Source organism: Ursus americanus, chromosome 2, assembly GCF_024610735.1.
Source record: "Ursus americanus isolate L20-20 chromosome 2, mUrsAme1.1.p, whole genome shotgun sequence".
In the NCBI taxonomy this organism is placed as follows: domain Eukaryota; kingdom Metazoa; phylum Chordata; class Mammalia; order Carnivora; family Ursidae; genus Ursus; species Ursus americanus.
This window is the reverse complement of record NC_142128.1, coordinates 92323415-92347393: the sequence shown is the minus strand read 5'-3', so window position 1 is coordinate 92347393 and position 23979 is coordinate 92323415. Positions and strand designations below refer to the sequence as shown.

The 23979-nt window shown below is 40.4% G+C and overlaps 1 protein-coding gene across 4 annotated transcripts in view; it reads left to right on the top strand.

The window, feature by feature from the left end:
- Positions 1-20455, top strand: part of DARS2 (aspartyl-tRNA synthetase 2, mitochondrial) — a 28764-nt gene extending 8309 nt beyond the window's left edge. Inside the window, exons 9-17 of one of the 4 annotated variants that reach the window (XM_045811409.2) lie at positions 1095-1164; positions 2346-2525; positions 3576-3683; positions 5201-5263; positions 9896-10048; positions 12537-12755; positions 12971-13081; positions 14843-14918; positions 15694-20455. In XM_045811409.2, coding sequence (XP_045667365.2) covers positions 1095-1164; positions 2346-2525; positions 3576-3683; positions 5201-5263; positions 9896-10048; positions 12537-12755; positions 12971-13081; positions 14843-14918; positions 15694-15908 — 1195 coding nt within the window. In that variant the 3' untranslated portion in view covers positions 15909-20455. The remainder of the gene's footprint in view (positions 1-1094; positions 1165-2345; positions 2526-3575; positions 3684-5200; positions 5264-9895; positions 10049-12536; positions 12756-12970; positions 13082-14842; positions 14919-15693) is intronic. The other 3 variants (XM_045811408.2, XM_045811407.2, XM_087858750.1) reach the window with 3 other exon arrangements.
- Positions 20456-23979: the final 3524 nt, after the last annotated feature.

The window sequence follows — 23979 nt, the reverse complement described above, 5'->3', positions numbered from 1 at the left end:
AAACACAAAATTATCTGATTTCTTAAAAGAAGTTAGAAAATGCATGAGCATTTGGAAAATACTTGTAAAGTACCCTAAACATTTGTAGTCATTATTTAGTAAAGATGTATTGGGTGGCCTCCATGTGCAAAGCTCTATGCTAGTAGATGTGCAGGGAATTAAAAACAAAAAAGGAAAGGTTTTAGGGGCACCTGGGTGGCTCAGTCGGCTAAGTGTCCGACTCTTGATTTCACTTTAGGTCTTGATCTCAGGGTCATGAGTTCAAGCCCTGAGTTGGGCTCCATGGTGGACGTGGAGCCTACCAGAAAGAAAGGGAGGAAGAAAGGGAGGGTGAGGGGAGGACAAAAAGGAAAGGTTTTAGGGGCGCCTGGGTGGCTCAGTCGGCTAAGTGTCCGACTCTTGATCTCACTTCAGGTCTTGATCTCAGGGTCGTGAGTTCAAGCCCTGAGTTGGGCTCCATGGTGGACGTGGAGCCTACCAGAAAGAAAGGAAGGAAGAAAGAAAGGAAAGGAAGAAAGGGAGGGGAGGACAAAAAGGAAAGGTTTTGCTCTCCAGTAGTTAATGAATGTAGTAAGAATAGGGTAATAAATAAACCAACTGCCAACTGTGATAGAACCCAAAAATAAGTTTGTTGAGGGTTACAAACTAGATATTGTTTGAGGAAATATCATTTAAAAAACTTTGTGAGCAAGGCCTTCTGGGACAGTGCTGCATCTCAGCATTTGAAGATGAGAATGGGAGTGGCATAGCACAAGAAAGCTCGAGTGTATTTATGGAGCAATAAGTACTTTGATTTGGCCAGAGCAAAAGAGTATATATTAAGAAGCGTAAACCGCCTTGCATGCCGATCTAATATATGAATATTGAAAGGTGCCATTGTATATTTTTAAATCAATGTATAGAATAGTTTCTTATGTGTCTACTGTATATCTGCTTAGATTACAGCATCGTAAAGAATTTTAAAATTTCTTATGTCCTTCAGGTACCATTATTAATTTATTTAATTTATAGACTGCACTGCCATGAACTTCTGGGGAAAAGTGTGTGTATCTTCCTAGAATCACAACTCAACTCATGCTACTTTTCAATGGTAGATATTTTCAGGTTGCCCGATGTTATCGAGATGAAGGTTCGAGACCAGACCGACAGCCTGAGTTTACTCAGGTACTAAGTTATATTCACTTTTGTCTCTCACTCAGCCTTGCTCCAGCCAAGTAGTTCAAGACTGGGCAGTAATTTTATATATCAGCAGACCTTGTTTTATTGTATTTCACTTTATGGGGCTTCCCAGACATTACATTGTTTACTAATTGAAGATTTGTGACAACCCTGTGTAGAACAGGTCTGTCAGCACCATTTTTCCAACAGCATTTGTTCACTTTGTGTCTCTGTGTCACGTTTTGGTAATTCTTGCAATATTTCAAACTTTTTCATTATATTTGTTTTGGTGATCTGGGTTCAGTGATTGTGACTCACTGAAAACTCAGGTGATGGTTAGCATTTTCTAGCAATAAAGTATTTTTTAATTAAGGTACATACTTGTTTTGACATAATGTTATTGCACACTTAGTAGATTACAGTATAGTATAAACGTAACCTTTATAGGCACTGCGAAACCAAAAAATTAATTTGACTTCCTTTATTGTGATTATGCTTTATTGCAGCAGTCTGGAACTGAACCCACAAGAGCTCTAGTGTATGCCAGTGCTTTACTTCTCATTACATTTTATCCATCAGATATTTAATTAAACTAACCTGCAGTTGAGACACTATTTAATTTTTGATCCATTTCGTGTGTCCTTATAACACGTATGGTCATCAACTAAGAAATGCCAAAGATTCCTGCAGTGTCGTAATGGCCGTTGCTAGGATAAAGTTCTTTAAAACAAATCTCTGGTACATTATGAACCAAGAATTCTGTACATTGGTACTTAATCTGTTTAATCTTTAGACTCATCAAAGATATCATGATTTGGTTTTTATATGATAGCATATTAATCAGTGTGGTGAAGCGCAGAAATCATAAGCTTTGGAGTTGGGCAGACCTGGGATCAAGTGTAGCCTCACTACTTATTAACTGCATGTACACCAGCAGGTTACAAAGCTTCTCTGAGCCTTAAGCCGTGAGGAGAATGATGGGTACTAAACAGGTTGATATATGTAAAGCATTAGAACAATGCCTGACATAAAACAGAAATACAATAATATTTATGCTCCCAACTCCCACCCATGTATTAAGTATGTGCGGAAGGCTATGGTAGCTTGAAACCAAAGGAATGTATAAATATGTACATATTAATACTGTGGCCGTTCAAGTTAGTTTCCATATGTTATTTTGGTTTCAGATTGACATAGAGATGTCTTTTGTAGACCAGACCGGAATCCAGAGACTAATTGAGGGCCTGCTCCAGTATTCCTGGCCCAGTGACAAAGATCCTGTGGTGGTTCCTTTTCCTTCTCTGACTTTTGCTGAGGCATTGGCCAGCTACGGAACTGATAAACCTGACACTCGCTTTGGCATGAAGGTACTTTTCTTCACTTTTCCAGGACTCTGACCCACCATAGTCCTGCAGTCTTCTAAACCACTTTGAAATTTACAACCAGTTACACACATTGTTATATCATATTTTTTGTTGTTACCTTAGCTTGTTACCAAGCTATAGCAAGAGAGAATAAAAGCGTGTTAGTACTACAGTACTTTTGTCCTGTCTATGTGCTTCAAGACTGTTTCCAAGAGTAAGGTTCTTGCCATAAAGTTTTTATTACTGACAGCTTATTAATTATATGGACATGAATGGTCACTTGAAAGAAAAAAAAAAGCTCTATTCTTTCCTCTTCAATTTTTCTTAAGCTAAAATGGCACTTGGAAGGCAAATGATTAAGAGTTATTCTTTTTCCCTAGCCTAGAAAAAGCTCAAACATATGGAAATGTGTATTCAAAATATTAAGATTTACACATATTTTAATGAGGGGTAAGAGTAGAATTTGATTAGAGCAGTTTCCTTTAGCAAGCCTCTCATTATTTGCTTTAGAGAGCAACGGCCCTTCATGTCTACAATGCTGGTGGCATTTCTCTATCTCAGTTCTCAGTGCAAATTGCTCAGAAATTGAAGTTCCACTAAGTCTATGAATAGGCAGTGCTCGATTCTTGGGATGAAAAAAATATACAAAATGTCTTAACTGCTTACTTACAGCTGCCAACTTAACCACTCTTTATTTTTTCTTTTGTAATATGAAATAGTGGTGCTTAGGTCAGACTTAGGTTAAGTTCCAGCTCTGTGTCGTCTTGGCCGATTAATTTTCTTCTTGTGCTTGATTCCTTCCTGTACTACATGGGGATAATGAGAGTGCGTATCTCATACTCTTGTTGTACTGATTAAATGAATTAATAATGAATAATACATTAGTACATTAACCCCTGCCATAGTGCCCAATGCATGGTAAAAACTATGATTGCACTCTATAATTTTTAACTTAATAAGACCTACTTGCTTCTTTAGAATCATGTTTGTAAAAATTTTTGAGATAAAAATTACTTCACATTTAGTTACCTTTTTTTATTACCCATTTTATAGATTATAGATATTAGTGATGTGCTCAGAAACACAGAGGTTGGATTTCTTCAAGATGCACTTAGTAAACCCCAAGGAACCGTCAAAGCCATATGTATCTCTGAAGGAACAGTAAGTGACTCGCAGTTCTGTTTCTCTAGAGTGTATATTTGGGAAGTAAATATGTTCAGCATTGGCACATTCAGACTTCAAGAAGAACAATTCTTTTTTTAAGAATATATATTTTCAGGGGTGCCTGCGTGGCTCAGTCAGTTAAGTGTCCAACTCTTGATTTCAGCTCAGGTCATGATCTCAGGGTTCTGAGATTGAGCCCCACGTTGGGCTCTGCACTGGGCGTGGAGCCTGCTTGAGAGTCTCTCTCTGTCTCTCCCTCTACCCTCCCTCCCTTCTGAAAGAAAGAAAGAGAATCCATATTTTTATATAAAGTCTAACAGTATCCCTGAAAGTATAAGTAGAGAATAAAACCTTGTGAGTGTGAGTTTACACTCAAGATCTCGAGTTTTTGTCTGTCTTTTAAACAATGCTGTAAAGTACTCCTCCTTTGGAATCATTCCCACCAGTGATGAGCATGAAATAGTGTTCGTATGTCCTCCAGTCTCAGTTTATCCAAAGGCTGCAAGCCCCCGTCAGCTCCAGCATCACCGTTTCATGTTGGTTCTGGGTCTTCGGAGGGCCCTGGTCTCAGTTGCATTCAATTGAATTAATAACAGCAGGAGGGCGAGGAGGTAGAGCTGTGAGAAAAGCAAAAGTGGGGGGAAGTGAGGGTAGGAGAAAGAATGGCTGGGCTAGGCCAACCCTGACTCTGAGGTGAGGAGACATGTCTGTTTTCTGTAGTTAGCACACCTGCTTTGAGCAGAATTTGAGAAGAGGGGTTCCAGAAGTACTTTGAATGAAGTTACTATTTTGAAAGACGACTCATTTGTATACTTGAGCATATTAGTGTATTCAAAATGGGAGTAAGAATTCAGTCTCATTACTTCTTACTTCATGTGTTTAGTGGAAAGTAATCTGTGTGCATACTCTAGTCCAGACATATGCGTTCACATAAGCTCAGTGTCACATATACTGCTTGGTATTATTGTTTGACTCAATTTGAGTGTGTCCAGTCTTCCCCAAGCAGATTATAAGAAGTGCAGGATTGTGAACCACGTCTCCACCTTTTTGTATCTCCCATACCTCGTCTACTGCCCCAAGAATATTAGTTACAGTGATAGTCCTAGCATCTCACTTACAAAGGCAGTGAGATAATTTAGAAAGAGGAAGATACAAAAAATTTTAAGCAACCTGAAATAAGCAAATTCTAAGTTCTCTTTCTGATCCGAAAGTTATTTTTCTTACACGATTCAGTTGTAAAGGTTTGAACATGTACCCCACATGGTCCATATGCAGGCTTTTCTGTGGAGTACGTGCACAGCCTTTTCCAGGGAGACCTGTGTACCAGGGGCGGCGGGGAAAGGGTGGTAATAAGCCCTGTAACAAACTCTGAAATGTTGTCATTTGGAAGCAGAAATTAAAGTTTATATTGAATCCTATTGTGATGGAAGGACACAAAATGTATTTGTATCCCATGTGATATCATAGACATGTTTATGAAGCCATCCTATTGGTGAGTTTACTTTTCTTTTCAGAAGTACTTAAAAAGGAAGGACCTTGAATCCATCAGAAAATTTGCAGCCGACCATTTTAATCAGGTAAGGAGTTAATAACAATAGTTTTTTTCCCTTTTAAGGGTTCTATATTTTTAGTAAGTGTTCGAGCTCTTTATACAATCACTAGTTTTGAGGTCTTGTTATTTCAGACCATTCTTCTACTTTTCTTCTTTTCAAAATTCATCTAATCCCAGGGCATAACTCTAAGACTTTGACTTGGACAGTTGAATTCACCGTTAATCAGAATATGAAAGTTCAACCATAGTTTCTAAAATAAATGTGGAGGGGCGCCTGGGTGGCTCAGTCGTTGAGCGTCTGCCTTTGGCTCAGAGCGTGATCCCAGCGTTCTGGGATCGAGCCCTGCATCAGGCTCCTCTGCTGGGAGCCTGCTGCTTCCTCTCCCACTCCCCCTGCTTGTGTTCCCTCTGTCGCTGGCTGTCTCTCTCTCCGTCAAATAAATAAATAAAATCTTTTAAAAAAATAAAATAAGATAAGATATAATATGATATGATATGATATGATATGGAGGGGCACCTGGGTTGCTCAGTCGGTTAAGTGGTTAAGTATCCACCTTCAGCTGAGATCAGGGTCTCATGGTCAGGCTCCCTGCTCAGCGGGGAGTCTGCTTCTCCCTCTGCTCCTCCCCCTACTTGTGCTGTCTCTCACTCTCTTGCTCTCTTGCTCTCCAATAAATAAAAATCTTTTAAAAATAAATAAAATAAATGTGGAATTTTAATCCAGTTAGGATTAGTTTAGAGACCCAAGTGTCCAAGGTTTGAAAGAAAGCCTGTATTCATTGTTCTTCCCATACCCTTTTTAAAATTCTGAATCCACCTTTGACAGACACATTTTGTGTTGTTGGCTTGGTGAATGGAGGAACTGAACTACAGAGGAGCAGGAGTGGGCAATGGGCCTTCTTACCTTGTCACTGGACCTGGAAATTGCCTCAGCCTTCTCGGAATCAGTAACCTTAAAAATGATCGTGCCCTTTGAGTCATTAATTTTTCGTGACATACCTTGTAGAAAACATTCTAAATGTGAGGAGAGTATGCTCATTACAGTGTCCTTTACAATAGGAGTAAGATGAAATGATATGGAATGATTAAATAAATTAAGGTATAATCAAAGGAATTAATATTAAAGTTCCTTTTTAAAACTTTGTCTCCAAAGAGTTTGTAGTGTGGGGTACATGTTCATGTTGTAATGATTCATAAGAAAAGGAATGTACAGAATTCTAGAAACACTGATCATTACCATGTAAAAACACAGTATTTGTGTACTGAAAATGGACCACCCTCCTCTGCCACCACCACAAGCCACGCCTCAGACCTCAGGCTCAAAAGGATTTTTCACAAGAAAGAAAGATTAGGATAATGGTTTCCAAAATGGGCCAAGGCAAAATGAGAGAGAAGTCAGAGCAATAGAAAAAGCTTTTATAAAGTTAAATGAATTTAAAGAATTATCCTTTACTTCTTGTTCTTTGTCGTAAAAATGTATGTTCTTTGATGAAATGATGGTAGTAGCGGATGATGTTTTAGGTTTGTTTTATGCCTTTGATAAATTCAAAGCTGGCAACTCTAGATCTCCCAATTTTGTTTCTTTGCTTTTATCTTGCTACTGTTTGAAGTCTGCATCTAGGAACGACAGGACCAGGAAATAAGCCTGAAGTTTAACTTCAGTAGCCTTGAGTGATGGAACCCTTACTACATGTTCGTCTTTTCCTTTTCTCTTTTCCTCTTTTCTTTTTTTGCCCATTCTCATTAACTGGATTTTTTGTAGAAGAAATGGACACTACTTCTGTTTTTTCAATTTATTAATATATTTTAACTTGGCTTACTTTTTTAAAATATGTGTATGAATTTTTAGCAATATGCTACATGCACAGGATTAAAAATACAAATAGTAAAGCATTAATGATGAGACGCAGCACTGCTTTAGCTCACATCACTCCAGTCCCACGCCAGCCAGAATGTCCCCATTTTGAGAAATACATCCACGTACTGGTGTTTTTGTTTGTTTGTGTTTGTTTTTACTTACGCATTTTAAACTTTATCTCTGAACTTCCTGCATAAGAGACAAAGCTACCACACACAGGCCTTACCCAGTTACTCTGTACGTCCTGCACAGCTGTCTTTCTGGGCCTTTTCTTCATTCCTCTTCTGCGTTGAAGCTGCTCTTCCTGGATCCCAGATCTTCCTCTTTCTTATTTGTGCTGCAGTATATCCTCAAGTAACTGCCTAAGAGAGTGCACAAGAGGGGCGCCTGGGTGGCTCAGTCGTTGAGCGTCTGCCTTCGGCTCAGGGAGTGATCCTGGCGTTCTGGGATCGAGCCCCACATCGGGCTCCTCCACTGGGAGCCTGCTTCTTCCTCTCCCACTCCCCCTGCTTGTGTTCCATCTCTCGCTGCCTGTCTCTCTCTCTGTCAAATAAATAAGTAAAATCTTAACAAAAAAAAAGTGCACAAGAGATACACTTGCCTCATCTAAAAATGTCTTTATGTTCGAAACCTCACACTTGATTGCTAATTTGGCTTAGTATAAAATTCGGAATTGGCAGTCATATCCCTTTAGAACAGTGCAGTCTGCAGTGACTAGGGGGCTCAGTTGGTTGAGCCTCTGACTCTTGGTTTCAGCTCAGGTCATGATCTCGTGGGTCCTGGGATCGAGACCCGCGTCGGACTCTGCACTTCGTGGGGAGTTGGCTTGAAGATTCTCTCCCCTTGCTCCCCCCACTTGCCCTCTCTTGCAAGCTCTCTCTCTTTCTAAAATTAATTTTTAAAAAGGAAAAAAAAAAAAGCGCTGTCCAACAGAACTTTCTGTGGTGGTGGAAGTGTTTTGCATCTGCATAGTCCAGTATGGTAGCCACTAGCCAGTGTAGCCATCGGATGCTTGAAATGCAGCTAGTATACCTGAGGAACTGAATTTTTAATTTTATTTCATTTCAGTTAATTTAAATAGGTACGTGTGAGTGGTGGCTACTGTATTAGCACAGCCTTGGCTTGTGGAAGGCATTGCTTTTTTCTGTCATACCTGCTGTTACTGATGAGAAGTCTGATGCTGATAAGAACTTATTCCTTTACAGCAAACCTGATTGTTTTCCAGACATTCAGCCTCCTGATTCTTGACATTCCAAAATTTCAATTTGTGTACATTCGGTTCATTTTGCATTCAGGGCCCTTTCAATATGATGGCTCATGTCTTTCATCTGTGGAAAGTTCTATCACCAATTGCTTTGACTTCGTCATTCTCTCTAGTCTCTTTTTTTGGACTTTCTTTTAGTCATATTTGGACCTCCTTTTGTAACTTGCGTATGTCTCTCTCTTTTTTTTTTCCCCATGTTCTTTCCCACCGTTTTCTTTGTCCTTTTTATTCTTTCTGAGAGATTTCTTCAGCTCTTTTGTTGAATTCTTTTCAGCAATCATGTTTATGTCCCAGTAGCTGTTTCTTGGTTTTTTCCATCATATTTTATTCTGGTTTTATTGATAAAATATATTTTTGAGTGCTTTGAGGATTCAGTCCTCCTTTGGTCCCTAAACTACCTCTTTCCTCTAGGGTCCTTTTTTTTTTCTTTTTAAATACTGCATAATTTCTTTGAGTATGATGACTGTTGATTGTATATATTTAGAATGAGGCATTTTTTAAGTTTTTATTTAAATTCCAGTTAGTTAACATACAGTGTAATATTAGTTTCAGTAAGTCAGCACTTCCTTACAATACCCGGTACTCTTCACAAGTGTACTCCTTAATCTCCATCACCTGCTTCGCCTCTCTTCCGCCTGCATCCCAGAATGAGGCATTTAAAAAGCAAACAAAAGGGGCGCCTGGGTGGCACAGTCGTTAAGCGTCTGCCTTCAGCTCGGGGCGTGATCCCGGCGTTCTGGGATCGAGCCCCACATCAGGCTCCTCAGCTAGGAGCCTGCTTCTTCCTCTCCCACTCCCCCTGCTTGTGTTCCCTTTCTCGCTGGCTGTCTCTGTCAAATAAATAAATAAAATCTTTAAAAAAAAATAAAAAATAAAAAGCAAACAAAAAAAGGAGAATCAAATACGGGGCAGTCAAAATAGTAAAAATAAAACATTCCTCACACTCAAAAAAATAAAAATAAAAATAAAAAAATAAAAAGCTGATTGGGGGTGGAGCATGTGACTCTTAATCTCTCTTAATCTCAGGGTCCTGAGTTCAAGCCCCACATTGGATGTAGGCTTACATAAAGAAAAAAAATTTTTTTAAGCTGGTTGGGAACACAGGGTCCTTGGAGGAGCTTCGTGAACGGGTAGGTTCAGTTTAGGGGGAGCAGCAGAGCCATTGGCCATTACCCTAAGAAACCAGGCTTCTGCAGGGTAAAATCAGTTCCTTCTGTGCTGAGACTGCTCCGTTTTTCTCCAGGCCAGAGCTTCCTACATCTTTCTGCTATAATTGTTCCTATTCCATTCACTTGCTGCCTGCCACAAATTTGCAGAAACCTCTTTGCCGGTGTCTCCCCACCTTTTATTCCCTTTAGTTTCTGATTATGGTGAGATTACTTTTGTAATTCCTCTAGTATCATTTTGAAGGTGTCGAGGGAGGGAATGAAGATTATCTCGTGTTCTGTTGGGAATAAGATATCTTTCTATGACGAGAAAAATAAATCACCCCCACTTTTTAAAAAAATGTGAGTGAGTCTTTTTCCTTATCACAGGAAGTCTTACCTGTATTCCCGAAAGCCAGTAGAAATTGGAATTCTCCAGTTGCTCAGTCCATACTGGAGGAGCAAAGATCGGGACTAATCAGACTCATGGAAATCCGAGAGGATGATGTGGTCCTGCTGACTGCTGGGGAGCACAAGAAAGCAGTAAGAGAAACTACTGTGAACGTCTGTGCTGTTGATGCTGCATGATGCCTCTCTTTTCCTGCGTATATAGTACATATTTAAAATTGACTGTTAATTCCATAAAATGGGGCTGCTCTACGTGAGTTTTTTCTATTAATAAATAGCTTTCAGCACTTACAAATACTGCACTGTGTCAGAACTAGAGTTTTCTTCATCAGCTCCCAGCCTCCATCAGCATTGCTCACACGGTCATAATTGTGATGATTGGCATGGTTCACACAGATTAGATCTGGCTCCGATTAGGAAAGCCACTCAGGTAGACTATTGGTATTCCTTGTAGGGCCGTGAAAAAATATTTTCATTTTCAAGGTTTTGCAGATTAGGAAAATTTAGTAATCCCAAACTTTTGTAGATAATGCATTTCTAAAACTGTGGAGGGAGAGACCAGACTGCTGGAAGGCTACTGGGCTGGCAGACATTTCTGGCCCTACTTGGTGAAGGCAGGACCCTTCCTCTCAGGAGCAGCAGCTGGGAGGGGAAGAGTGCCACCATGCCCTGGCTAACTCCCCACTCTTCAGGAGATCTGTGGAGTGGATTTAGCCATAGAGATCATTGTAAAATGTACAGAAGTATGGACTATGTGTCAAACATGAATATTGAAAATATGTTGGAAAAGTCAAGTGTGATATAAATTCATTCTTGCACTAAAGTGTAATATGATTTCTTTGTAGCAGTGGTGTCTGATTAGTACTTTATCAAGTCCATTCTTCTAATCTGTATTTGTGCTGTACATATCATTGTTTCTTCCAAAGGAAAAGCTTCAGAGGTCTGTTTCAATGCTAAATGTAACCCACTCTCCAGCACTTGGCTGGCTCATTTGAAAGGGCATGTGACTCTTGATCCTGGGGTCATGAGTTTGAGCCCTATGTCGGGTGTAGAGATTACTTTAAATAAGTAAATAAATAAAATTTTATAAGATTTCTTTTGAATAAATACATAAGTGTAACCCACTGTCTTTCCCTTCCCCTGCCATAGTGGAGTGAAGAAAGCTATTTAATTACAAATTTGTTTGGATACCATAGTCATGTTTTTAATGAATTCACTTTTCAACATTATTTTTTAATACCAGCCATGAACAGCCCTGACAAATTTGCTGGGGAATGCACCAGTTAATTACAAATTTTACTGTCAATGAGTTTCTTACAAAAGAACTTGGGATTTTGTATTATATAAATATATTGCTGCAAACTCGTTTGGTCATTCTGCTTTCCCCTGGTCTGAGGCGAAACCGCTGGTGGTCTTCTCTCAGGAAGGTACCATTGGAATTCCTACTGGGACTCCTTGAAAGAACTAGAAACCAGATTTATGAGGAATAGCATTAGCATTCTGAATATGTCACAGTGCAAGTACCCTGGGTGCATATTTAATGTAAGCTACAGTGGGCCGTAAAGTGACACCCTGTGCGTGTCTTCCAGGCATGGTTTCCTTTCTCAGGGAAGCCCTGTATTTCATAGTTAGCACTTAGTGAACACTTCTGTTTGTTCAGCAGTGTTCTGTGTACTTGGTGTATATTAACTCATTTAATCCTCATGCCAACCTTATCGGAGAGAAGGACTGATACAGTTACCATTCTAAGATCAGAAAACTGAAGCATGGGGGTGCCTGGGCGGCTCAGTCAGTTAAGCGTCTGCCTCCGGCTCAGGTCATGTTCTCGGGGTCCTGGAATCAAGCCCCATGTTGGACACCCTGCTCAGCGGGGAGTCTGCTTCTCCCTCTCCCTTTGCCCCTCTTCCCCCTCTCCCAGCTTGTGCTCTCTGCTCTCTCTCATGTTCTCTCTCTCAAATAAATAGATATTTTTTAAAAAAAGAAAGAAGACAACACGGAGGTTAGAAATTTGCTCACACGCAGCTAGGCAGTGGAGGAGCCAGGTTTCTAACTATGAAGTCTAGTTTCAAAAGTCACACTCTTAAATGGACCTCTTCCCCATACCGCCCCTCTAATTAATAGACATTTACTAGGCCATCAGCTGTGTGCCAGGCACTCCTCAGAGCCTCACCACACCCCACACAATAATCTGTGATTATAATTCAGGAAAATAATCACAGAGTAGCCGCCATGGATGTTGCACCTCTTGTGTCGTGTCTCCGTTGATCTCCACAACAGCCTTTGGAGTAGATGGATTTATCTCCATTGTCCTCTGGAAAAAGGTGCGGACAAGTGAGTCAGTAGCCAAACTGAGATACCCCCAGGTTAGTCACGCTCGAGTGCCCGTGCCCTCAGTCACTGTGTTATCAAATCCTCACCCGATCTGCCGAGTGGGACGGGCCTTCTCAACCATGTTTCAATCCGATCATCCTCAGCTCTTTGTCTCCTGAGAGGCTCAGGGTGTCTCATCTATTAATTGTCTAATCCCTTCTGAGAGGACGGCCTGGCTGTAGAGTCCAGCTTGTATCATTTGCTGCCTACCTGTCACAGCGGCTAAGTCAATGTTTATATCTTCTGTTTGCAGTGCTCTGTGCTGGGAAAATTACGACTGGAATGTGCTGACCTTCTAGAAGCGAGAGGATTGGTGCTGCGTGACCCAACTCTGTTCTCTTTCCTTTGGGTTGTGGATTTCCCACTCTTCCTTCCCAAGGAGGAAAATCCCGGAGAACTGGAGTCAGCCCACCACCCATTCACGGCTCCCCACCCCAGTGACATCCAGCTCCTATACACCGAACCTGAGAAGGTACCATATCTGTATTTCCAGATAAAAAGGAAATGTGGAAACAAAGGCAAAGACGTTCAGATTTCCGTCTGACCCAGTCCTGGTAACCTCAGAAGAGATGGTCGGGTTTGAGCCCGTAGTGAATAAACTGTCTCTCAATAGCTGCACTGTCTTCAACCCGTAGAACAGAAAACTAGAAATTTTCTCTTAACGTAAAGGCTCTGTGAATCTTCTAGGTCCGCAGCCAACACTATGACTTGGTTTTAAATGGCAGTGAGATAGGAGGTGGTTCTATCCGAATCCATGATGCAGAGCTCCAGCGTTACATTCTGGCAACGTTGCTGAAGGTAACATCATCTTCTAACCTGTTTTGTTTTTTAACCAGAATATTTGTTGTTTTAGCCAGCATTGATGGTATAGTGATGAGCATCGCTGCCTTCCAGAATGTTTGTGGGGTTTTATTTTTAATTGGTATAAATGAAAGATTCACTAGATACAGAACAGTGTTGGCTTGTCTCTCTACCTCTAGTGTAAGACTTAGAAAAGTAAATGATCATAATAGCCGTTTGTTAGTACTGACCATCTGTGCCAGGCACTAAGGACCATATATGCCCGGACATTTAATCCTCACAATTACTTTTTGAGATAAATACCCCTGTTCTGTCCATTTTAAAGATGAATGACTGAGACAGATTAATTAATCTGCCCAGAGTCACACAGCACAGAAGTAAACTGAGCCACTATTCGAATCCAGGCAGGGTGGCTCTTGAGCCTAAGCCCCTAACCTCCGAACCACGACACAGCACAAAAAATGATGCGGTCAGAAATGCATGGAAATGTTGATAATGTAGAGAAAGAGCCGGGCTTGAAAGAATTTTGTATCATTTAATATGGGCAGGGAGGTATTTTAATGATAGAGAGTGGGAAAATCAGGATTTTAAAAAGAAGAGTCCCCACAGATGCAGGCCTAAGGACCTGGCAGCTTCTTGATGATTCCATTGAAGGCCAGGGTAGATTTCAAGAAAGAAAATGTTCAAGAGAGTCTGATCCTGAGAGATCATTTAGTGGGATTAACTAACAGGTGTGAGGTAGGATGGAAGAACTTAATTTGAGAGCAGGATTGGAGAACTCAAAACCCAGACTCCCCATTAGCTTTGAGGACATTGCGACCTCCCCGCATGTTTCTCCTCCCAACTCAATGCATCCAGTCATCAGTTTCCCAGCCGAGTTCCTTCCTTCCTTTCATGGTTAAGCTTCTCAAATGAGTCAGTGAGAATCCAGTGCTTCTGCTGCTGCCACCGGTGGTTCTCAGCCCCGCTGCACATTGGAACAGAATCAAGGGGAAAAGTATTAAAAACAAAAAACCACCCCACTACTCCACACCAGATCAATTAAATAAAAGGCTGTAAGTGTGAGGCTTTCACACTCCTTCCTTAAAAGCTCCCCACTTCTTTCAGATCTGTAGCCTGTGAGAGAACCATTATCAGATACACTTCCAACATTTCTACGCACAGTGCCCCACATAAGTTAACTTGCAAGGCCAGCAAATCCAGTGTCCTGTTCTTGGCCCCCGAGTTGTCCTACCTACCAGCAGTTGACACTGTTCCTTTCTTTTTTTTCTTTTTTTTTTTTAAGATTTTATTTATTTGAGAGAGCGAGAGAGAGCGCACAAGTGGGGGAGAGGGAGAAGCAGGCTCGCCACCCAGCAAGGAGCCCGATGTGGGACTCAATCCCAGGACCCTGGGATCATGACCCAAGCCAAAGGCAGACGCTTAACTGACTGAGCCACCCAGGTGTCCCATGACACTGTTCCTTTCTTAATAATGTGATAGGACAGTTCCCTGCTTTCGTCCTACCCTTCTGAGCCCACCCCCTCCGTGTCCTTGATTGGCCTTACTCTGTTCACATTATCAGTATAATATTGGCTGCATTTCCTGAGTACCAGGCATTTCTCTGCATGTTTTAATATCTGTGACTTGTCCTATTCTCTTGCTAAACTGTAAGCCTCTTAAGGTATTTTTTTAACTCAACTGTTTTTTCCCTTTAGCACCTAAGCTTACTGTGGACCCTCAGTGTGTATTCAAATTGAATTCTGTTTTGAATTTCAGGAAGATGTGAAATTGCTCTCCCATCTGCTCCAGGCTTTAGATTTTGGGGCACCCCCTCATGGAGGAATTGCCTTAGGTAAACAGCTGTTCTTTGACAAGCTAAATTTCATTCCATAACCGTATGTCTCAAATTTGGGCTCAGTTTCCAGGCAGGGGCAGAGGAAGAGAGGAGGGGGTAAAAAGGACAGGGTGTGAGCCCAAGAATTCTATAAGATTTTAAGTATTTTCATTTCATTGATATATGTTTAAAATGTACTTTACCAGTTAAAGGTAAAACAGCTGATAATTTGCATTTGGAAGATTTCTTAATAGAATAAAACTTCAGTGTTAAGTCAGTATTGCTGAAATCCCTGGAGGCTCACAGACATATTTGTAGGCGTCTGGAAGGCACTGTTCCATAGTATTCAGTTTGTGTGAGAGTAGGAATATGCCAGTGCCCTTCCGCCATGGTTGCTCACCTTGCTTGTTTTATCAAGCAAGGAGGAGTGTGAGAAATTCTCGGGAGCTCACCTAGATTGTAAGCCCTCGACAGCAAGGACTTCCATCTGTGTTCTTAGAGTGCCCTGCACAGCACCTGATTTTTGTCAACCTTTAGAAAACCCTTGGTAAGGACTCATTAATTGCTGTGACTTGATTTGAACATGTGAATATTCATCCTCAGCATTTTTCTAGAATAAGACAGAAAAGAACCTTCCAGCAAACAGAAGTTCCCTAAAAAAGGCAGGGAACTCTGCTTGGCTGCAACTAGTTAAAGATTCTTATTTAAAAGTTCTCTACAACCTTTGGAAAAACTCAGTCACTCCCAACCTTAGATTACATTCTCATCTGTTACCTTTGTGTTTTACTTCCAGGGTTAGACAGACTGATATGCCTTGTCACTGGAGCACCAAGCATCAGAGATGTCATAGCCTTCCCTAAATCCTTCAAGGGGCACGACCTCATGAGCAATGCCCCAGATTCGCTCCCTTCTGAGGAACTGAAGCCCTATCATATCCAGGTCTCCTGGCCAGCAAACTCAGAAGCAGAAAAGAGCTCGTTGAATCAGCCGTACTGTCCAGAAAGTTGAGCTTCTGAGTTTTGTCTGCTTTGCTTCCCCAAGGCTGAAATCAGATGCGGAGTTCTGCACAGGTCTGATAAGCACGTCTGTAGGTGGAAGGAATCCAGACAACATTCTTCACCACAACAAAGAAACAGAAGGTATCCAATTTTGACTTGATAACATGCATTACTAGGATTTTTTGTTTGGGACATTTTTGCAGTTTCTGTTACCCGGAGAGGTGTGAAAATGGCCCTTTGTCTGAGTAATATAATAGCTTAGTGTTTTCTCATCGTGTTTTTCATACCTGGATAGTTAAGACAGAGGTAATCCGACCATGTGGGGAAATGCTTGCCCCTTTAGACTAGTCAGTTGATGGGGCAGTCAGTTCAACCAGCCTCATCAAGAGAGTCCTGTAAATTAAGCTAGATAGTGACATCTCAACTATCAGCATAATATAGTGAGAAGCATCATGATATAATGCAAAAAAAAAAAAATCACCAAAAGGAAAGTCATAAAATCTTAGTTTTTCACCTTGAGCAAGTTACATAAGCCTCCTTTCCTGCTTCTTTGAAATGGGAACACTGCTTGTCCTGGCTACCTCACAGGGCTCCTCTTCCAGAACCAGAAGTAATGATGTGTGAAAGGAATTATGAGTGAAAATGCTTTGAAAACCTATAAAGCATTACACAAATGTCAGAAAATGGTATTATTTATCTGTAAACAGATACAGGTGTACTTATATATCTTATAGTCTAAAGAAAACATATCTATAGTATAAGAAAAACAGTAATTTTATTAATCAGTATTCTATTTGTGATTGTATTTTTAAAAATAATTATTGGGGTGCTTGGCTGGCTAAGTGGGTAGAGCATGCAACTCTTGATCTTGGGGTTGTAAGTTTGAGCCCCACATTGGGTATAGAGATTACTTAAAAATAAAATCTTTAAAGAAATAATAAAATTATTATATCAATCTCTGAATAACACTTCTCCTCAGTTGTAAGTAATTGAAAATATTGATCTCGGGCCAACCTCAAATATATATAGAAAAGTGAATACTGAAACTATTGTAATTCTCTTATACATTCTGTGACATAAATCAAAGCTTATAATTAGTTAATAATTATGAAATGGGAACAAGGCCTTGATTAATGAAAGTGTTCTTTTCTACTTTATCTTCACTTTTGCCTTGACATTCTTTTGATGTGTAATTTGTAAGTACCAAGTATCAGTCTTCAATCCCTGCCTGTTTTTCTTAGTGCTCTAAGCAGTGCAATCCTATACTTGTTTTTTGTTTGAAAATAAAATCAGCTTCCCTTCCAGTTCTCATCTATGAAACTCAATAGACCAAGAAGAGTGAATGTTCTTCACTGCTGCAGAAAAGTGGTTCGCCGTTAGGGGGAGCGTTTCTCTAAAGTATGTCCTCGAACCCAGTCTCCCCATCTGTGGGTGTACTCTGGAGCGAGAAAGTTCTTGCTGGCAGGACTCTCCTGGTGAGAAAGGGTATCCCTTTCTCAGTGGAGAGAATTTCTGGAGATTCCCTTTAATAGGTGGGGAAATGCAGTTTATGTCCATTTATCCCCCATGGGATAAATGTAATTCACTATTGACTGTGTAAAGCCTAATTCCAACCAAAATGTTGTCTTTTATCCTGGAAATGAGAGTTCCAGAAAACACCTAAAATCCAGAGAATATTTTCTAGGCTGCAAATACCAAAGGCCCCTGGTCCTCAGAAGTCAATCAGTCCTGTATTGTTATCTCAAAGACCTAGTCATTTTGGATAGCCCTCGGCTTTTCTTCAGTCTTGCCTCTCAGGGACAAAAAGCAAAATGCTTATTCTGAAATCCAGGGAAATGTCACTATTTTAGATCCTTATCATTGAAGTTGGGTGAAATTTTAAATTAAGTCTTTTCTCAAAAATTAAGGAACTACTTAATGATAAAGGTGAAAACAACACAGCCAGGATTTTGAAATGTACAATCTGATTGTAAACAGGATGCTGAGTTTATTTCAAATCCCATCTCCCCACTTTCCTAGGGAATTTACATTTATCCTGTGTTGCAAGTTTTAAAAACAAGGTAAGCAAGGGCCAGCTACGACATCAATAGTTATTATTAGCTTCAAGAGAGCTCTGTCTTATGAACAATTCTTGTTGGGAAGAGATTTGTCAGACGATGAGTCTGATGGGATTGCTTTATGCTCTTGGGCTTTGCTTGAATAAAACAATGCATCTATACAGCTGCTCCAGTATTGCCTTCTCTGAAGAACCAGAGCTCTGTAACACTGATCACATTCCTTGCTAGAGGTTTTTTAAGCATAACCCATCCTAAAAATACTAAGGATACTTTTTTCTTATTTTGAGGAAAGGGAGTTACTTTGTACCATGAGAAATAACCAGGTACACAGTAAGAATGTCAGATGAGACAGCTGTGTAACAGTTGCCCATATAAGTCTTACAACAGTGCACATCTGAGTCTGTCTTCTCTATTTAAGACCGTGTACTTGGTAGAAAGAGCTTGCGTGAGTTGGACAAACCTGAATTTAATTCCCGCTTTACCATCCTCTAGTTATGCAACCTTGCCCAGCCATTGAACCTCTCTAGGCTCCTGTTTCTTAACCTAGAATAGCAGTTCTCAAATTTTGGTCTCAGGACCACTTAACTCTTTGGAAATTATTGAGGACCCCAAAGAGTATCGATAAAGCTCTTCTACAGTAGGAATTAAGATTTCTTAAATATGTATCAATTCATTTTAAAATAATGAACCCCTGACATGTTGACACAAATAGCATGTTTTTATTTTAAAAGTAATTATTATTCAAAACAAAAATTAAAGAATGACGTTGTTTTACGTTTCTGCAAATCTTTTTGATACTGCTTAACAGAAGACACTGGATTCTCATTATCTGCTTCTGCATTCAGTCTGTTGTCATATGTTGTTTTGTTTGAAATACATAAAGAAAACCTGGCCTCAAGTAAGTGTGAAGTTGGAAAAAAGAGGAGTATTTTAATAGTCTTCCTGATAATTATGGGTATTCTTTGATACTGTACAAAAGCTTGACAAGTTCCTTAAAGATTAGTCGCAGTGTAGAATCTGAAATCATATTGATAAACTTTACTAAAGTCCATTGGTTGATGCATGCTTTTGTAACACCACACACTGATCATTTGGAAAATATTGGTACAGTGAGTTATACAAATCTTCCAAATGTTGAGACATTTCGGCCGACAATATCTAAAAAAATCATATTAATATCACCACCAATTTGTCACAAGTCTTTAAGTATGAAGAAGCTGCAAGGGCTTCTTGCAGTGACAGATACAAGCTTTCCAAATTCTGTTTTTCATTAGAAAGCTTGATTTTCAACATTGCCAACAAAGACCATCAGTTTTTTTCCAAACTTACAATATTTTGTTTTGGGTTTTTTTTTTTTTTCAAGATTTATTTATTTAAGATAGAGAGCATGAGCGGAAGGGGCAGAGGGAGACTCCCAAGCAGACTCCATGCTGAGTGCAGAGCCTAACACGACCCCGAGATCATGACCTGAGCCGAAACCAGAAGTCAGACACTTAACCAACTATACCATCCAGCTGCCCCCAACTTACTTGGTTTTTTTTTAGAAAATATCTGCCAGATACCCAAATATGAATCATCTCAATGTGTCAGCCTTGTTTTCAAGTAAAAATGATGTCGTATGGAAAAAGCACATAGTTCTGCTGGCAGGGGCGCCTGACTGGCAGTCGGTGGAACGTGTGGCTCCTGATCTCAGGGTTGTAAGTTCGAGCCCCACGTTGGGTTTAGAGATTACTCAAAAAATATGAGGCGCCTGGGTGGCTCAGTCGTTAAGCGTTTGCCTTCGGCTCAGGGCGTGATCCCAGCGTTCTGGGATCGAGCCCCACATCGGTCTCCTCTGCTGGGAGCCTGCTTCTTCCTCTCCCACTCCCCCTGCTTGTGTTCCCTCTCTTGCTGGCTGTCTCTCTCTCTCTCTCTCTCTCAAATAAACAAATAAAATCTTTAAAAATAAATAAAAGATTCAGAGATCTTTAAAAAAACACTGCACATGATTTTTCTAGAAAAAAATCATACTTTGTTATGTGGCAGAAGTGCTTCACATGTACTTGCTCTTTTGTCAAACAAAATATTTAATACTTAAAGTATTTATCAAGGTCAAAATTCAGTAACTGAAATTCCAAAATGATGAACAATATATCAAAATTTGTAATCTTTATGCTTCTCAAAAGTGTTCTGATTCAGAAAATGGCACTATTACATAAAAAAGGGAACAAGAATATATATATATATATATATATAAAGAATACATGCAAGCTTTATATGTAAAAGTATATATACTTTTTTTTTGGCCAGTGTTTAGAATACTTACTATTTCGGGCAGTGGGCGTTAAGTAAATGAATCTGTTTTGGCGCACAGCTACTATTCGTGTAATATCGTTGAATATTTAAACAGTGTCAGCTTAGGACTTCACTTTAGCAATATGATAGAGTAACTATCCTAGAAAATCTTACTTGTACAGAACACCTAAAATTCCTAAATAAAATATTTTGAATCTTCGTATTTTTTTAAAGATTTTATTTATTTAAAGAGAGAGGGGGGAGAGTGTGAGCGGGGGGAGGAGCAGAGGGAGAGGGAGAGAATCTCAAGCAGACTCTGTGCTGAGTGTGGTGGAGCCTGATGTGGGGCTCAATCCCACAGATCACAACCCTGAGATTATGACCTGAGCCGAAATCAAGAGTTGGATGCTTAACCCACTGAGCCACTCAGGAGCCCCTCTTTGAATCTTTTTAAATGCATAAATGAACCAAGTAAGAAAGTAAGGGAGCTCCTTAGAAACCAGAAATATCCCCGACGCTGATGTAATTAGGTGCTGAAGCTGTTGATGTCCTGAGGTACTGCTGATCTGGTGTGACCTAGGACTTTGGTTTTGATGGATCATAAGGGGAAACGGGCAAACAAAGCCTACTGCCTCCTGCGTAAGTTGACAAGTTAGATAAGAGATCCCCATGTAAAACAAGTTCCTGAAAGGAGAACCCCTCGGTAGAGGGTGATGATAAAGAAACTTGTCTGTGTTTGCTTTGGCTCTGGGGATCTGCTCTGAGCATTAACAGCCACAAACTGACACTTAACAGAGGTTTGAACACTTTCCAAGCTGAGATTCATTGTGTTCCTAGGCTGATAAAAGCAAATGCAAAAGAAAACAACTTAAACCCAGTTTTCAAAGAATTGCTGAAGATAAAGTTCCAAGGAACATAATCTCACAATTTTTTTTATCACAAAACACCCAAGGAAACAAGCTACTAATGAGACATTATCAGCAGACACACAAACAGAATCAGATTTGCAAGTATTTAATGTATTGGAACTATCAGAGCCTGACAACAAAACATATGATATTTATAGAAATAAAAGAGGGAATTAAATGTGTGAGTGGGGTATAAAAAAATGATAAAAATAGCTAGGCAAATTTGGAGGGGAATTAAGAGCATTATATATAGGGCTGTCTGGGTGGCTCAGTCAGTTAAGCATCTGCCTTTGGCTCAGGTCATGATCTTGGGGTCCTGGGATTGAGCCCAGTGCTGGGCTCCCTGCTCAGCGGAGAGTCTGCTTCTCCCTCTGCCTGCTTCTCCCCCTGCCTGTGCTCGCTCTCTGACTGACAAATTTTTTTTAAAATGCCTAGTAGAGTCCCTGACATATGTCCCTGATTGTTAAGTGCCACATAAGGGTAGCTTTAATATCACATAACATTCTTTTTCCCAGACATTCCAGAGTCCTCTTGTAAACACATAACAGTCCTCAGTTTTATGGTCAGATCAAGAAAGTGAATCTGGAGAAACGTGTTGGTCTCAAAGGTCTGTTAGCTGTACCTTCAAAATATATCCACCGTCTGATACTTTTTCATACCTCTAGGCTACCACCCGGGTTCGGGTGACCATCTTCCATAGCAAAAGCTTCCTAACAATCTGGCTTGCATGCTTACCCCTCAGCAGTCTGTCAGTAAGGGTCAGATCACTCCTCTGCTCAAAACCCTCCAGTGGTTTCGCATGTTAGAGAAAAGCCAGAGACCTTACAGGGGCCTCCTAAGTCCTCTGTAACCTGCCACTTGCTACCTGCTGACCATCTCCTCCTGAGCTCCCTCTGTTCCATCCACACTGGTGTTCGATGTTCCCCAGGCATGAGCCCATGTCCAGGCCTTTGCCCTAGCTGTCACCTAGCACTTTTTCTCCAAATAATTTCATTGTTCACTCCCTAATTCCCTCAAACCTCTGTACTTCCTTTTTGGTGATTTCCCGGACAACCCATATTCAGGTGAGCTCCTGCCACCCACCAGCATGCTCTGCCCTCCTTTCCCTGCTTCATTTTTCCTCTGTAGCACTAATCACATTATCTAACATACTGTATTTTGTTTATTTTATTTGCCCCAATAGAATGTAAGCTCCATGAGGGCAGGTATTGTTTTTGTTATTGTTCTTTGCAGTATCTATTCCCAGCACTGTTTGGCATGTAATAGATAATCAGTAAACATCTTTTGAGTGAATTAAATGAATGACTAATTACAGGCCAAGCTCTGGGCTAGGAGCTGGGGGGGTGGGGGGCATGACAATTAATAAATTGTAGCCCGTCCTGAAGGAGTTTTTTTGCCTGGTAGAGACAAGACACACAGATCATATTGATACAGTGTAGTGTTAGATGAAGCCATGCGCAGAAGAGGCCCTGAGACCAACATCACCAATAGGGAAGGCCTCCTAAAAAAGATACACTATTTCAAATGCTGGCAGCTTGCTGCTAATGGTACTTTAATTCTTAGCAAGCTTTGACCTTTTTTTCACATTTTAATTTTTTTGTATCTGAAAAAAAAGGAGGGGGCGCCTAGGTGGCTCTGTCGGTTAGGCATCTACCTTTGGCTTGGGTCATGATCCCGGGGTCCTGGGATAGAGCACCCCCCCCCAATTGGGCTCCCTGCTTCTCCCAAGTAAATAAAAATTTTAATGCAGTATAGTTGACACACAATATTAGTTTCAGGTGTACAACATAGTAATCCAGTTTTGTGTTGTTGTATGCTCCCTGCAAGTAGCTACCGTCTGTCACCATATGACACTTAAACAGAATCTGCTATACCTTAAACAGAATCTGCTATACCTCTGCTGTACCTTTCATCTCTGTGACTCATTCATTCCATAACTGGAAGCCTGTATCTCCCACTCCTCTTCATTCATCTGCTCCCCCCCTCCCCCACCAGCGACCATCAAGTTTGTTCTCTGTATTTATGGGTCTATTTCTGCTAGCATTGACTTTGGGGGACCTGGGTGGCTCAGTAGGTTAAGCAGCTGACTCTTGATCTCAGCGCAGGTCCTGATCTCAGAGTCCAGGCCCTGCCTTGGGCTTCTTGCTGGGATGGCTCGGGATGAGCAGTAACTGCAGCACAATACACCAACACTTTCCCTAGCTTTACACCAGGAGTTAAGAGGGAAGAAGGAAGCATAAATTATGTTTATTCTTTCCAAGCTCATTTTAGGATCCCTTTAAAATACATAAATGTACAGCTTCTTAAAAAATGAAAAAGCCCATTTATCTATCTTAAAAGCTGTGGCATTTGAAGGATAAGCACTAGCTTTGAATTCTGGAACCCAGCTTTTCAGCTTGAGATCATACATGGAGATAGCCAGAGCAGTTTCCTTAGGAATTTAGGGAGTAACTGAGAACCCACTAGTTTACAATTACTCATTAATGACCAAAACCCCAATTTGCATTTTCAAAATAAGCATTCCTACTACATACCTATTTTCTTAAAGGATATTGGTATAACCATAGTACTACTGACTTCATTCTTACAATCCCGTTTTTAGGCTTTTTTTCAATATGTTTGGGGGGGGGGGAGAAAACCAAATCACTTTCTTATACCATCTATCAACACTTCCAAGAGATCCACTACCATGGTGCTTAATAGCAAATATTTTTGACACAAGGATTCAGCCCTAGAAAATGTCTGCAAAATATACAGCTCACCCCCAATCATGTCACTATTCTAAATCAAAAATACAGTATTCTAAACAAAAGGGCTGTAGTATATTCCTCTGCAAATTGTT